The following is a 14,274-nucleotide window of genomic DNA, read 5'->3' on the forward strand; positions in this document are numbered from 1 at the left end:
CATTCCGAGCCCTGACGTGTGCCCAAACACTGGTTTACCCCCACATATGGGGTATCAGCGTACTCAGGAAAAATTGCACAACTTTTGGGGTCTAATTTCTCCTGTTACCCTTGGGAAAATAAAAAATTGGGGGCTAAAAATTATTTTTGCGGAAAAAAAATGATTTTTTATTTTCATGGCTCTGCATTATAAACTTCTGTGAAGCAATTGGGGGTTCGAAGTGCTCACCAGACATCTAGATAAGTTCCTTCGGGGGTCTAGTTTCCAAAATGGGGTTACTTGTGGGGGAGCTCCAATGTTTAGGCACACAGGGGCTCTCCAAACGCGACATGGTGTCCGCTAACGATTGGAGCTAATTTTCCATTCAAAAAGTCAAATGGCGCTCCTTCCCTTCCGGGCCCTGCCGTGCGTCCAAACAGTGGTTTATGACCACATATGAGGTATCGGTGTACTCAGTAGAAATTGCCCAACAAATTTTAGGATCCATTTTACCCTGTTGCCCATGTGAAAATTAAAAACCTGAGGCTAATAAAAATTTTTTGTGAAAAAAGTTCTTTTTTTTCCACGGATCAATCTGTGAAGCAGCTGGGGGTTCAAAGTGCTCATTATGCATCTAGATAAGTTCCTTGGAGGGTCTAGTTTCCAAAATGGGGTCACTTGTGGGGGAGCTCCAATGTTTAGGCACACAGGGACTTTCCAAAAGCGACATGACAACCGATAAATATTCCAGCATATTTTCCATTCAAAAAGTCAAATGGCGCTCCTTCCCTTCTGAGCCCTGCCGTGTGACCACACAGTGGTTTATGACCACATATGAGGTATCGGTGTACTTTTAAATGTGTACTGTGTAAATTTTAGGATCCATTTTATCCTATTACCCATGTGAAAATGAAAAAATGATGCTAAAAGAAAATTTTTGTAGGAAAAATTAAAATGTCCATTTTTTCCTTCCATGTTGCTTTAGTCCCTGTGAAGTACCTGAAGGGTTAATAATCTTCTTGAATGTAGTTTTGAGTAGCTTGAGGGGTGCAGTTTTTAGAATGGTGTCACTTTTGGGTATTTTCTGCCATATAGACCCCTCAAAGTGACTTCAAATGTGAGGTGGTCCCTAAAAAAAAAATGGTTTTGTAAATTTTGTTGTAAAAATAAGAAATCGCTGGTCAACTTTGAACCCTTATAACTTCCTAACAAAAAAAAATTTTGTTTCCAAAATTGTGCTGATGTAAAGTAGACATGTGGGAAATGTTATTTATTAACTATTTTGTGTCACATAACTCTCTGGTTTAACAGAATAAAAATTCAAAATTTGAAAATTGTGAAATTTTCAAAATTTTCGCCAAATTTCAATTTTTTTCACAAATAAACGCAAAAATTATCGACCTAAATTTACCACTAACATGAAGCCCAATATGTTACGATAATCGCTAGGATGCGTTGAAGCGTTCCTGAGTTATTACCTCATAAAGGGACACTGGTCAGAAATGCAAAAAAATGGCCAGGTTATTAAGGTCAAAATAGGCTGGGTCATGAAGGGGTTAAGCTATAGTCACACACTGAGGTCAACTTTGACACATGGTAAGGTTTTTAATATTAGACAGCATAGGACCGTCTCGATCAGGGTCACCTTGTCAACGATGAGATGACTTTCATGCTATTTTCGATCAAAAACATATTACTAAGAACCCTGTGTTATTTAAATGCACTTTTGCTTTTTTAATTATTTAGTCACAGCAGGGTTTATGTTTATTTTGCTTCCTGTAGGTTTTTTTTTTAAGCTATAGTGGTCCAAATCTGACTCTCCCATTATTTTGGGGAAGGGAGGGATCTAGTTGAATTCCAATAGCAGATCCTTTTGCTCTCCAGGAGATAAGCTGCTGAAAGAGGAATCTCTCAGAGAACACAGGAAAGCTCAGTCGTGGGAGATAGCTGCTAGTGTGTATGAGGGCATAAAGTGATTGCCTGACACCGCTGATGGAGGCTTTTCATTCTTCATTTACATCCAAATCTGCTGGTGAGGCCCCCAGTAGGTGGTCGGCCAATCTCCCAGGACACATTTCGATAGAGCTCTCATTATAAGCTTGACATAATTATGATCAAAACTACTGACTGTATATGTTCTCTCCATCATCTTGAAAGGGATCTCCAGGGGTCATCTGGCCCAACCCCCTGCTCAATTTAGTGAGTCCTGCAATGAGCAGGGGGGTTGGACCCTGGAGGTCTCATCCAACTCTACCATTCTACTGTATGATAAGACTTAAGGTACCGTTACACTTAGCGATGCACCAGCGATCCCGACAACGATGTGGATCGCTGGTGCATCGCTAAGTGGTCGCTAGTGAGCTGCCACACAGGCAGATCTCACCAGCGACATCGCAGGGGTCGGGGGTCACTACTTACCTGTCAGACGCGGCGATCCTGACGTCCTCCCGCCCGCGTCCACGCGCCGCTCGTCTCCACAGGAAGCTCAGCAGGAAGCGGACGACGAGAAATGGTCCAGGACGTTCTCGCGCGACCAGCGATGAGCAGCGGGGGAGCCGGTTGGAGGTAAGTATCACATGCAGCGATATCGCTAGCAATAACGCTGCTGCGTCACAAAATCGGTGACTTTACAGCGATATTGCTAGCGATATCGCAGTGTGTAACGGGGGCTTAACACTGATGAATAGTTCTTATTCTAGGAGCTTTGCTAAATGATGACTGTATGTTTGTGAGAGCGGAAGCGTTAGTTCGGGGACCGGCTTGGAAATGGTTACTTCTTTAGCTATTATAGAATTAAATCTTTATACGCCCATGGCACATTTTATAAGGACCGATCACCATTCCCGACTTGGTCATTTAAGTACATACTTGCATTTACCATGAATTCCATAGCATTCTTTCGTAAAACTTTGCATTGTGCCATCCTTCTGTGACTCTTCCAGGAAAGGTATACATAAACTATCCAAACGACGCTTTTTGTCAGTACAGTGACCCGACCCCATTAGCACTAACATAGTGTCATACTCCATTAGGTCACCCCTCCTCTGAAAAGGAGAATGGCAAGATCTAGTTGTCAATTTACTTATACATTTCCAGGAGGAACACTGATGGAACATCACAGGAAAAAAAACCAACAAAATTGATGTTTTAAGGATGTTTCACACATTTAGTAAATCCGATATATCAGGAGAGATGATGAATTAATCTTAAAAGGGATTGTCTTCTCTTCAATAGATAAAATTGCAAAGTGCTTGTGAAGACCTTCGGACATTTACTTGATTTTAAAAATCTTCTCCGAGGTATTTTACTTGTATTGTTTACTGCTTGTTGCCCTAAGTTACCAGCCACCTCAGCTGTCTACCAGCAGTGGACGATCTTCAAGGAAAGGAGAGCAGTGCTAAGAAGTCCTTTGCTACAGAGCTTGTAACTGCTGACGGGATCACTGGATGCAGCCAACTTGAGAGCAACTTGGATTCCTCAGATGCTGACTAGCTCAGACCAGCGGAACGATCATCAATAGTTAAGGAGTGCACCACCCACTGGCAAGCAAGACGCTAGCAGCAGGGGAGTGCTCCGTTCAACAAGATGAGAATTTACAGTTTCTAGGTGGAGCGGCGCTATGAAATAACCATTACAGAGATACACTAGTTTTTGTTTTGTTTTATTATTTTTGTTTGTTTTTTGTTAGAGTCCTTTAATTGCAGATACTATTGCGAAAAGTTGCACCGTACAGATGACACAATATCAGCATTCACGGATTGTAGAGCTGGAGTGACCACAGTTGGCTACCTACGATTTCTCTTGCAATGCCTAGAAATAGGGTGTTCTGCGCTCGCTCGGAAATGAAGTGTTCAAATGTTATGTTGAGAGAATAAATGCACATTTTAGTAGGACTCTGTTTTCCTTCGGATAAAAGCGAACGGAGAAGTGAACACCATTTTAGGACAATATCCAGAATTTATGACGTCTGTCGTCCTCGTGGATGGCTCCCCGATAGCGGCAGCATATTTCCTGTTTACATAAACATCACATTCTACCGCTTTACGACCGCCACTTGTTAATATTTAATAGCGCCCATTAACGGAAAAGTGATCTCGATGGGTCATACTGTAAATTATCTTAGGATATCATCACTACTGCCCGGGATGAGCTGAGCCGATCATTACGGTTGTTGAGTGGGAAGAAAATAATGCGTATAAAAAAAACAAAAAACATTAAAACAAAAAAAGTATTTTTCTTTTTAAATTTACAATGATTCCTTTTGCATCTGTCTCGGTTTTATGTCTGGAATTGATCGTAAATAACTTCAATATTTCTCCTGCTCATTCTCTCCGGCAGGATAGACGGATCTCTCTGCACAAGTCCGATGCTGTATATAAGCGTTGAGCGACTGTTCCTCTATTCTGCTCCAACGCACTGGACAGTAACTCCATAGTCTGACATGACATTGCTGGGTTTTTCTTTTTAATCATTTTTCTTCTAGATCTGGATGCTTTGAGTTCCGAGCAGACAATATTTGCCTCTATCTTCTCCAGTACTGTGAAAAAAGAGAAAAAAGAATAAATAAAAATTCAGGAAATGATCATCCATTACCTCCACAAATAGGCTGTAAATGACTTCTAGTCTCAATTTTAAAGAGCTTAAATAATCCGAAATGGAAATTCATTTATTGACCTTTTCCGAAGGAAGCTTTTGAGACATGCAATTTAATGTGTGATTTATACGGTCGTGTAACCGGAATTTTTTTTTCCTTTCTGTATAATACTACCTGGTTTGAGAATACACAGAGATTAATTACACAGATCACAGTGCCATGTATCATTAATATACTGAATTTATGTAAGACTGCCACTTAGGTACAATTAAAGGTGGCAAACGATGCATGAGAAATCGGCTTTATGCTCATTAACAAGTGCAGTTCGACTTGTATAAAGAATCCGTGCTCACCTATGGGCAGAAATCTGCTCCTCTAGATGCATCTTAAAAGGATTATCAGGGACCATATTTTTTTTACTGTGGGCCTAAGAACTAATAGGCAGGTAGTTGCTAACAGAGTCGGATTGGCCTGGCGGGGTTATTGGTGAAATACCCGGTCGGACTGCCGCCCGAGAGAGAGAAGACGAAAAGAAAAAAAAAAAAAAAGGTTTTAGGGACACGGGCCCTTTAAAAGTGCTGGAGGCAGGGGCGCGCATGCTGACTTGACCCGCTGTGATGACCAAGGCCGGCATCACTACCTGCCACACCCAGGCAAGTGCTCAGGCCTTGGGCGAACGGGGGCCCACTTGCCGTTGGGGACTCCGGCATGCTATGGGGTGCCCCCTCACTACAAATACCTCTCCCGATCGCTGAAGCTCCAGTGTCTTCCGACTCTGACATGTCAGGACTATGTGGTGTCCATAATTCTGTATGGAGGACTAAGTGGTGGCCATAATTCTGTATGGAGGGCTAGGCGGTGGTATAATTCTGTATGGAGGAGTAGGCAAGTGGCCATAATTCTGTATGGAGGACCATGTGGTGGCCATAATTCTGTACGGAGGACCATGTGGTGGCCATAATTCTGTACGGAGGGCCATGTGGTGGCCATAATTCTGTACGGAGGGCCATGTGGTGGCCATAATTCTGTACGGAGGGCCATGTGGTGGCCATAATTCTGTATGCAGGACCATGTGGTGGCCATAATTCTGTACGGACCATGTGGTGGCCATAATTCTGTATGGAGGACCATGTGGTGGCCATAATTCTGTATGGAGGACCATGTGGTGGCCATAATTCTGTATGGAGGACCATATGGTGGCCATAATTCTGTATGGAGGACCATATGGTGGCCATAATTCTGTATGGAGGACCATGTGGTTCCCATAATACTGCATAGAGGACTATAATGTCCAGTCTAAAATGATAACTCTGCAGTAACTGTGTGCTGTGAGGATTCGCTGGCTTCTTAGCTATTATAGAATTTACCATATACAGTATATCAGTCATGTAATGTAAGTAGTAAATGAAATATTTGGCAATGCACTATACCAATATTTCTTATCTGTCTATCGTGGTATATGTTTAAGGGTCTGAGACTTTTTCGCCTGGGGCCCACGAAAACCTGAAGCCGGCGCTGGCGATAGCACATATCAAGAAGAACGCTGATGCAGCTGGGACAGGGCGCTCTGCTCTTTGACAGGCTGCATGCCAACGTCACATAGCATTGACATTAAGTGGCTTGTGGCCTATCAGAAGCCGCACACTGGCGCCTGCAGCCTTTGATAGGCTGGCGTTTTTTCCATGCTATGTGAGCAGAGCGCTCTGTCACAGCTGCAGTTGGCGGCAATTTTAATGACAACGCCAAATATAAAGCCACAAAAGGATGCCGGTGGAGCACAGGAAAGGGGAGAAGAATCTTACTCCCGCCCGTGATTGGGCAGGGTAGTGGAGATTGGGACTGACATAGGTGCTTGCGATGGGGACATTATTAAAGTGGACATAGGTCCCCAGGACAGGGCGACATAGGGACCTAGGATGGGCACATTATTCCCGGAAGGGGCCCACAATGAGGCCATTACCGGAAGGAGCCATTTCTTAATGAAAGGGGCCCAGGATGGAGACATTATTAAAGTGGACATAGGTGTCTAGGATGGGGATAACATAGGGGCCCAGGAGGGGAACATTAAGTAAAGGGGCCCAGGTTCTGGGACCTTATTAAATAAAAGGGTGATCTCATTGCTGTATGGGGGTCAGGATGAGGAACATAGATTATTGGTTTATGGTGGGCAAGTGGGGACATAATTACTGCAGAGGCCAATCAGGGAACATATATTACTGCCTTAAATTACTGAGGATATTGTGCAGGGCAGCACTAGGTCACTTTTTTTTCTTCATCTGATGTTGGAGAAAAAGTGGAAATGTACTCTGGAAGCAATCAGCTATAGATAACGGCCTTATTTTCTGCAGAGATGAGTCCTGGCTGGAAGAAGTGATAGTGGTCTGCACTGCATGAAGAAGAAAAGTGAAGATGAATCACTTCATCTACTGACGTCACTGGTGAGTCAGTGTGTTACCTGGCACTGACACTAATACACTATATAAAGAGCTCCTGTGTATAGTGTCACCATTACCTGTACACTATATACAGAGCTCCTGTGCATAATGGCACTGGTGGTCACTGTACTACCTGTACACTGTCCACATGTGTATAATGTCACTGGTGATCACTGCATTAAACTGACATTATATACAGAGCTCCTATGTATAATGTCACTGTTGATCACTGTATTATCTGTACACTATACACTATAAACAGAGCTCCTGTGTATAAAGGCACTGGTGTCACTGTATAACCTGTACACTGACACTATATACACACCTCATGGGTATAATGTCACTGGTGTTCACTGCATTACCTGTACACTGAAACTATACTATATACAGCGCTCCTGCGTACAATGTCACTGTATTATCTGTACAATAAACTATATGCAGAGTTTCCATGCATGTCGTCACCATTGGTAATATTAATATCATTATTATTGTGTGTTTTTATTTTTTTATTAATGATCAGTATTGTAGTATTCGGCCACTATGTGATGGTAATATGTGGTATTTCTCCTTTGTATGTGGTATTATTCAGTCACCATGTGGTGGTAATATGTGATCTGGTCATGGTGTGACGGTATATATTCCCCTGTATGTGGTAATATTTGGTCACTGAGTGGTGTTAATATGTAGTCTGGTCACGGTGTGGCGGTATTTGTTTCTTGTATGTGGTATTATTTGCTTTGGTATAGGTGAAAGATTCTTGACTTCCAATAGAGATCAAAGACTTGGACGTTTAACCCCTCCCTGTCCTGTGACTATTACACAGTGACAAATATGCAATTCTGCGTTCCACGGTGGAAACAAGTAATCACCTATCCTAAGGCCACGTTCCCACATTCAGTATTTGGTCAGTATTCTGCTTCAGTGGTGATGTGTTTCTATTATACTTTTCCTCTGATTGGTCCACTCCCGGTTTTGGCTCACAAATACTGATGTAAAATACAGACCAAATACTAAACGTGTGAGTGTGGCCAAAGGATAAATGATAAGTTATTGATTGCTGGGGGACTGACTGCTTGGACCTGCACCGAACTGCAGAATGTGCAACTTTTATCCCGATTAGAATGGAGCGGCACGTACGACTCGACCACTGATCCATTCATTCTCTAAGTGGCTGCACTACGCCTTTTCTGCTCTGTAAGGTTTAGCTGACCCACGGATATTGGGGTTTGACCAAACTTGAGAAAAAAAGTTTGATTCGGGTACCCGAACCCTATATAAGTCACTGGGGGGTGCGAACTTCGGTGCTGTAAAATGGTCATGGTAAGGGCTAGGGAGCTGCAAAAGGAACCAAAATGGGGGTAAGAGCAAGACAATTGCCCTGCAAACCATTGTGGATAGTAAAAGGACTTAAAATTAAAAAAAAAAAATCTTGAACCTGGAGGCAGAGATCCAAGTGGAGCAGTGCCTTGCGTGTGAATTTTAATGTACCTGTTAATAAATAAAAAAAATAAAAATGTGGGGCACTCCCTATTTTTATAACTAGCCAAGGGGAAGCACACAGCTGGTCTCAATATAGGAAAGGGCCAATATCCACACAGCTTCAAGATTGGCACCCAGCTGTCTGCTTTGCATGCCTGGTCATTAATGGGGGGACCCTAAAAAAAAAATTGTGAGTTTCCCCTATTTTTAATAGCCAGCTAAAGCAAAGCAAACAGCTGGAGGCTGATATGAATGGGCCCCTTCCCATCCTAATAAGACCAGCCCTCAGCCGCCCCAGAAATGCTGCATCCATTTGCTGTGCTTCAGCCTTTCAAAAAAGCTTTATTAGTCACTAGGTGTCTGGTACGAACCCTGAACTTCATAGTTTGGTTTCATTTATCTCAACTTCTCAGTTGACATAAAGCTGAATTGTCGGCAGGAGCCGTCAGTAACTTTTCGGAGCTGGATAAAACAGGAAGGTAGTTGCTAACCGCTAGTTTTTTTTGGCTCATAGTGAAAAAAAAATAACTTAGTCCTACATAGGCCTCATTCAGATGTCAGTGAAAAAAAAACGATCTGAGTATCATCAGCTTCTTGACACCTAATCTGAGAACAGCATGCTGTAGTGGCAGATACTTACTAGACTACCTGCTTTAGTTTTGATAAAATCCCTATTTTATCAGCAGATTATCACTAGAGGACTAGTAAACCTGCTGCCATGTAGTCCAACCACGCCCACATGACTGATTGGCAGCTTTATGCCTATGCACAGGGTACACAGACCGCTACACATCAGTGGTGTTGAGGGGTGGGGTTATACAGAGCTTAGCAGTCCGAGAAGTGGTAGATCTGCAGCAGATAAAACTGTGAATCTAGCAAAACTACAGCAAGCAGCCCAATAAGTGACATAGCTGGAATCAGGGTGCCAACCTCATGCTACACTTAAAAGGTGTACGGTAGCGAGGCCATGATGACAGATTCACTTTAAAGTCATGCTCCATCTTTTATCTATACTTTCAGCTAAACTACATTTATCATACACAGGACTGATGATAAATTTGTAATCGCTGGGAATTTGACTCCTAAAATCCTCCACCAATATCAAGAATGGGGGTTTTAAAGTCCCATTTAAATAGGGCAATAGTGACTTAATTTTACAAAAGATTTGATATTGGGCATTTCTGCAGGAGATGTGTGATGTAAGACACAACGTTACAGAAGTTATTTGTAGTACTATGGACGTAAAAGCCCAAAAATCCTCTGATAATGGACTAAGTGACCCCTCAACTGCACAAGATCCATTTCTAATCCCCCGAGGGCAGATATTTCTCTGAACTTTGCTAAACTAGACCTTTGTACCCTTCAACATAATAGCAGATCAACTGTGTCCTCCTAAAACAGATAAGAAAATCAGATCCTCTCTAAAAGGTCATTTTGTTTTATTTTTTTTCTACTGAAGCCATTACTGGGTTTATCTAGAGGAGCAGACAAACACGGTATCAGATGAAAACTGTCCTCACGGGAGCTGTCATTTATACCTACCCGCCCAGGGCAGGAAAATCAGGAGGTGAAGAGTGATTGTTAGAGTAATGCATCATTCATGTGGAAGTGAAACTTGGAATCTGCGGCCAGAAAAGGAGATTTTCTTTATATAACGAGAACAAGAATTTTCTGGGGATGTTTAACAGTCCTTGCTATTTATGCTAAAAACAAATCCTGAATTATTGCAGATTTCCCCCAGAGCTCTCACAACAGACTGACGCTTCCTGTACGTTCTTGTTTTGTGCAGTGTGCACCGAGGATGGGGTCAGAGCCAGGCTCATCATCGGAGGCAACATTGCAAGGCGACGCTTCTGTTGTAAAGCTGGAGGCTGATAACATGGGATCCACCGCTGACAACAAGTGATGGAAGCTGAGCTGCTCCTCCCTGGACGGCATTACCACGCCCCAAGTGCACCTTCTGCCTGATTTCCATACGGCTTCTAATAAAGATAAGCAAATCACTTGAGGCACCTCCAATTCACCTTGAATTTTATAAGGCAACATTCAGAATATGATTTTTTTTTTTCTTTAATATTCGCTTTGGAAACATCCAGCAAAGTGGCAGCTGCATGACCACCAATTGTCGGATCATAGTGGGCTGGATGGAGGTTGTGAACAGAAATCTTATGCTAACCTCTTCTCCGCCCTCCTTTTATTCACTACCTTAGGTCTTCTCTCTTCCTTCCAGTCAAGTCTTCAATTCACCATCTTATAGCTTCTCTCTTCCTTCCGGTCAGGTCTTCTCTCCACTATCTTATGTCTTCTATTCACCATCTTATATCTTCTCTCTTCCTTCCGGTAAGGTCTTCTATTTACTATCCAAGGTCTTCTGTCTTCCTTCCAGTCAGGTCTTCTATTCACTATCCAAGGTCTTCTGTCTTCCTTCCGGTCAGGTCTTCTATTTACTATCCTAGGTCTTCTCTCTTCCTTCCAGTCAGGTCTTCTATTCACTATCTTATGTCTTCTGTCTTCCTTCCAGTCAGGTCTTCTATTCACTATCCAAGGTCTTCTGTCTTCCTTCCAGTCAGGTCTTCTATTCACTATCTTCTCTCTTCCTTCCGGTCAGGTCTTCTCTCCACTATCTTACGTCTTCTCTCTTCCTTCCGGTCAGGTCTTCTCTCCACTATCTTATATCTTCTCTCTTCCTTCCGGTAAGGTCTTCTATTCATTATCCTAGGTCTTCTCTCTTCCTTCCAGTCAGGTCTTCTATTCATTATCCTAGGTCTTCTCTCTTCCTTCAAGTCAGGTCTTCTAGTCACCATATCATATCTTCTCTCTTCCTTCTGGTCAGGTCTTCCGTTCACCATATTATATCTTCTCTTTCCTTTCCGGTCAGGTATTCTATTCACTCTCTTAGGTCTTCCTTCCGGTCAGGTCTTTACTCCACTATCTTATGTCTTAGCTCTTCCTTCCGATCAGGTCTTCTATTCTCTTAGATTTTCTCTCTTCTATTCACTATCTTAAGTCTTCTCTCCACTATATTATGTATTTTCTCTTCCTTGCGGTCAGGTCTTCTATTCACCATCTTATATCTTCTCTCTTCCTTCCAGTCAGGTCTTCTGTTCACTATCTTATGTCTTCTCAACTCAAAACCCAGGACAGACATCTGTCTGAGATGGTTTAGTGAATCCTGCAGGTGGTTGGACACGATGACCCTGGAGGTTCCTTCCAACTCTAACATTCTAGGATTCTCTTTTCCTTCTGGACGCATCTTCTATTCACTTCTCATGCCGTCACTTCACTGACATGGGGCTCAATGAATGGGAGACTCAGCCAGAAGGTAGATAGAGGGCCAGAAGGTAGAATAGCAGATCAGAAAACCAGAGGTGGTGGGACAAGTACAGAAGGGGTTGATTAGAGCATAATATCTTTTTTTTCTTTTAAAAAAAAATCTCTTCTTGACCGATTCAATTTGTAGCCAAATTATTGGAAACAAATCGAATTTTCCCCTTAAAATGAGTATCTTTTCGAATATAATTTCCCAAGATTTGCTAAACTCTCACTTTTATGCTAGACTTCTCATGACTGGCACATCGGATCGCTATGAAAAAGGTATCATTTTCATTGTGGGACAACTGGTGCCAACAATCTCCTTAATGTGAAGAAAAATACATACACTAACAATGGTTAAATATATTTCAGTTAAAAAGATGAACAAAGTAAAAAAAAAAAAAAAAAGTTTGACAACTCTTTAGTAACTAGCAAAACTAAATAAAATAATTTCCAAAATAAGTACCATTATTGCAATATTGCGCAGCTCAAGAGCAGCATGCAGAACCCCAATGACCCGCAAAAAATTAAAGGGCTCACAATTTATATATAAAAAAAATTTCAACAAAAGTTGTCACTTTTTAAATCTTTACACTTCAAGCTTTATAAAAAAAAATACATAAAATTTCAAAGGCAAAAAAATGACATTTTTACCTGCAAGAAGTGCTTTCTAATTTTCACAGTAAAACATTCAGAAAACACTCTTATTTCTGAGTATGGAACGTACATTTCCTTTCATGACCTAATTTTTCAATTTTATTTGGCTAAATATATAAAAAAAAAATAAAAAATAAAAAAAAGGATTCCTGCAGTCACTGAAAGTAGCTCAAAAATTAAAAGCAATAAAACGGGGCTGAAGAAAGTAGTAATGGGTAAGCTGTCACGCTGCCACACAACAGTCCACACAGCACACGTTTAGGCAGATTTGTCATGTACCGACTGGCTGCCTCCTCCGGCTCTCTCGCAGTCTTGATTGCAGATTTTATGATTGTACTATATCCTGAGCTGCAATCTAGCGCATATGGGCAAAGGAAAATGCACTACAGACTGGATGCCAATGCTCTAACAAAGCCTTGGCAGAGTAATTATTGAAGGAGTATGGGGGGGGGGAGGGGGGAGCCTTATTGGCAGAAACTGAACTCTCCATCCGTTCGCCTCTAATTTTTGGAGGCGGTAAAGTTATCTGCCTTCAGTCTGCAAAAAAACAACAACTATAGGATGGAAAGAAATTTGTGACTTAACGATTAAACAGCATTCAGACATTAAATTTTAGACGTGCCTGCACTATTACACAAGAATGACAAGGGTCTTGCTGCTCTCATCCAATACACAATGTTAACACGGCTTAACTTCCCATCCAGTTTTTTCAGTGAGCATTTTCTCTTCATCGGCATTCTGCCAGCACTATAAGTGCATGAACTTCCTTTCCTTCACTTCTTAGTATGTAATGCTCCTGCCATTGTCTTAAGATCCCACACACATTAGTAAGCTGTTGCCCAAACAATCTAGCCAATAGCAACTTTTCCCAACTCTCATTAATGTTCTTAAGGATACCTTCAAGGTTCTAGCAGTTTTCAAGATTGGCTGACATTCATGTCTTGAAAGTAATGATATACTGTCATTTCTCGTTACTCAGATGAGAGATTCTTGACATATTCCGGCTTGGAACAGTTGTGGTATAGGGCTCAGCATTGTATAGATTAGGTGTATCAACAGTGCCTCTGCAAAGCACACCTGATGATTACTTACACTTTACGAAAAGGATGTAAAACTGTCATCAGAGGAAAGTGTGTGTGTGTGTGTGTGTGTGTGTGTGTACCTTTGTGGTTTTGCCGCCTTCAGTCTGAATCTACAGTGCACATTCCAATGAGAATTAAGGACAATCATTGCGTGAAGCTGTGGCACAGTATGTAGGTCAAAATACACAGATGGGGTCTTATGACGAGGACTGCATTTATTTGAGGTCTTCCCGGTTCAAGGGCATAATTTAGGGTCATCTTGCGAAACATATTTAGAAGTGTGGCCCATAACCCATAAGGAGGGAGAATACAAATTTTTAAATTTTTTTAAAATAATTTTTGGCTTAAAAACATGTTCTGGAGATAGGGAATCATGAAGACGTTTTCACTGCCCACTGGATGGAGGAAAATCTCCAATTTAGTTAAGGCGGCAGTTGCTTGGTGGCCCGCCGTCCCTACATTTCTATTAAGATGGTGGTGATGGGCTGTAAATTTCCCATTTCCCAGAATAAATTTGTTCATCTCGTACATCAAATGCAGCCTCTTCCTCTAAGTGATGACTTACCGACAACTCGTCATTACAGAAAACCCACATTCACTAATTAAACCAACAGAAAGTGAATTGCGGAATCTAATTATGTTGTGACGAGGCTTCTTCTTCGCCGCGTCTAATAATTACAACAAAACAAATCATTAAAATGACAGAAAGAAATAAACAAGATCCTGCCGCCCGCCA

The 14,274-nt window shown here is 41.8% G+C and overlaps 1 protein-coding gene across 1 annotated transcript in view; it reads right to left on the reverse strand.

Moving 5' to 3' along the window:
• Positions 1 to 3,624: 3,624 nt before the first annotated feature.
• Positions 3,625 to 14,274, reverse strand: part of PIK3C3 (phosphatidylinositol 3-kinase catalytic subunit type 3) — a 206,347-nt gene continuing 195,697 nt past the window's right edge. The window contains exon 25 of the mRNA XM_073589786.1: positions 3,625 to 4,516. Coding sequence (XP_073445887.1) covers positions 4,502 to 4,516 — 15 coding nt within the window. The 3' untranslated portion in view covers positions 3,625 to 4,501. The remainder of the gene's footprint in view (positions 4,517 to 14,274) is intronic.

The sequence above is a fragment of the Dendrobates tinctorius genome, unplaced genomic scaffold, assembly GCF_039654945.1.
Source record: "Dendrobates tinctorius isolate UK_male_01 unplaced genomic scaffold, ASM3965494v1 ptg000113l, whole genome shotgun sequence".
Lineage (NCBI taxonomy): Eukaryota > Metazoa > Chordata > Amphibia > Anura > Dendrobatidae > Dendrobates > Dendrobates tinctorius.